At 53.9% G+C, this 2446-nt stretch overlaps 2 protein-coding genes across 2 annotated transcripts; one reads left to right on the forward strand and one right to left on the reverse strand.

The window, feature by feature from the left end:
• On the forward strand, positions 1-1744 carry H310_12729 (hypothetical protein). Its single transcript, XM_008879914.1, has one exon. It carries the CDS (start codon positions 20-22, stop codon positions 1619-1621), a length of 1602 nt encoding a protein of 533 aa, XP_008878136.1. The 5' UTR covers positions 1-19; the 3' UTR covers positions 1622-1744.
• A 432-nt stretch (positions 1745-2176) lies between these two features.
• H310_12730 (hypothetical protein) lies at positions 2177-2404 on the reverse strand (the record flags this gene model as incomplete). Its single annotated transcript, XM_008879915.1, has 1 exon — positions 2177-2404. One exon carries the CDS (start codon positions 2402-2404, stop codon positions 2177-2179), a length of 228 nt encoding a protein of 75 aa, XP_008878137.1.
• Positions 2405-2446: the final 42 nt, after the last annotated feature.

The raw sequence follows: 2446 nt of genomic DNA on the forward strand, positions 1-2446 counted from the left end.
CCACTCAGCACCAAACACGATGGACACACAAGCCATCCAGTTCGGCATGATGGCATCCCTTCGCACCAACAACATCATCGTGGACACACTCGTGTGCATGCTGATTCCAGCCCTGTTTACGGCGCTCGCCAATTCATCGACGCACTTTGGAACGTTCGTGGGTGTGCTGCGTCAGTACGTTGGGCGTCGTGACAGCCCTAGTGTCGTGCGCAAAATCGAAACCAAACAAGCGTTCAACACGTGGGGCAAGGTCCACGACTCGGACGAGCACAACCATATTCTTCAAAAAGCCATCTCGATCTACCTCAGTCAGCACTTGGACTTGAAAGACCAATCGGGGCGGTACGAGCTACTCGAGTCGGCCGCACCCGACAGCTCCACCGACCAAGACGACGACCACTCGTCCGAAGACAGCTACAACGACTGGAACGCGCCTGACGAGAAAGACCAACTCAAGAAACTGCAAGTCGGGGCGTTGCCACCTTTGAATGCGTGGATCCAAGTCGAAGACCAACTCTGCTTCAAACACGAGGTCGTCTCTGACGAGGGAAATCCTGGGAAAGGGCAGCTGCCCAAACAGTCCACCGTGACGTTCTACTTGTCGAGCACCGCATCCAACGCATCCGAGCGTATTGACGCATTCGTCGAGCGAGCGTACGCCAATTACCAAGAGCTGGTCCTGGCCAAGCACAAGCAAGACAAGGCTCGGTACTTATACATCGCAGACTCGGCCTCCAACAACAACGTGATCCCTCTGTACAAGCGGTACGCGTTGGGCGAAGACAAGACGTTCCACAGCTTGTTCTTCGAGGAGAAGGAGTCGTTGCTGCACTTGCTCGACAACTTTGCCACCAAGAGCGGCAAGTTCGGCATCCCCGGGTTCCCGTACAAGATGGGTCTCTTGCTGCACGGCCCCCCCGGCACGGGCAAAACCAGCCTCATCAAGGCCATCGCGCAGCACACCAAGCGCCACATCGTCAACATCTCGCTGAGCAAGATCAAGACGAACCAAGAGCTCATGGACATGATGTTCGACCTCAAGTTTGGCATCCAAGGCGAAGACTTGCCCATCAAACTGGCCTTCGACAACATCGTGTTTGTCATGGAAGACGTCGACTGCGCCTCGAACGTTGTGCATGCGAGAACAAGTGTCACGAACGACATGTCGGGGGCTGCAACCACCACCACCACAGACATCGAGTCGCTGGACGACGCAGCGCTGAGCAAGGCCCTGTCGGACATTATCAAGAGCAGCGGCACGAACGCTTCCAAGTGCGAGTCCAAGGACAAACTCAACTTGTCTGGGTTGCTCAACGTGCTGGACGGCGTCGTGGACAGTCCAGGTCGTATCCTCATCATGACGACCAACCACCCGGAGAAGCTCGACCCGGCGCTTGTCCGACCAGGCCGAGTCAACAAGAAGCTCTTCCTCGGCCACATGACGGCTCGGCAAGCGCAACTCATGATGGAGCACTACTTTAAGACTGCCCTCGACCCCAAACAACGCCTAACCGTCGACGAGGCGTTTGGCTCCAGGTCCGTGTCCCCTGCCCAAGTTGAGCAATTATGTGCTGAATACGACGACGTCGGCGACGCGCTTGCGGCGCTCACCAACCTGTAGACAGCATTGTACATTAAGCCATATTTATGACACATCCCCCACCGAACAATCAACGACCAAACAATCAACGTTGTTGAGGCGAAGTTCGGCCAGTTATACGCTTACAATTTAGAAGAAGCTTCGGACAACGTTGCAATACTTGACTTGCAGCAAACTGTGGACAAACCCAAACGATCCAACCTACACACAGATTCGGGTGGTGTAGCAGCGACTTGGAGCGCAGAGTGCCACAGTAGGTAGTTCTGGCTGACATGATATCGGTTGTGGTGTGTATGCTATAATAGTTGCCCACACTCCCTCTGAGCACGTAATAGAGGCATGTAACGACGGTTCTTGACAGCTTCAGCAACTCACACTGCGCGAATCTGTGTGTAGGTTGGATCGTTTGGGTTTGTCCACAGTTTGCTGCAAGTCAAGTATTGCAACGTTGTCCGAAGCTTCTTCTAAATTGTAAGCGTATAACTGGCCGAACTTCGCCTCAACAACGTTGATTGTTTGGTCGTTGATTGTTCGGTGGGGGATGTGTCATAAATATGGCTTAATGTACAATGCTGTCTACAGGTTGGTGAGCGCCGCAAGCGCGTCGCCGACGTCGTCGTATTCAGCACATAATTGCTCAACTTGGGCAGGGGACACGGACCTGGAGCCAAACGCCTCGTCGACGGTTAGGCGTTGTTTGGGGTCGAGGGCAGTCTTAAAGTAGTTGTCAAACACGATGTTGTCGAAGGCGAGTTTGATGGGCAAGTCTTCGCCTTGGATGCCAAACTTGAGGTCGAACATCATGTCCATGAGCTCTTGGTTCGTCTTGATCTTGCTCAGCGAGAT

Source organism: Aphanomyces invadans (genome assembly GCF_000520115.1).
Source record: "Aphanomyces invadans strain NJM9701 unplaced genomic scaffold supercont1.42, whole genome shotgun sequence".
NCBI classification, from domain to species: Eukaryota; Oomycota; class Saprolegniomycetes; order Saprolegniales; family Verrucalvaceae; genus Aphanomyces; species Aphanomyces invadans.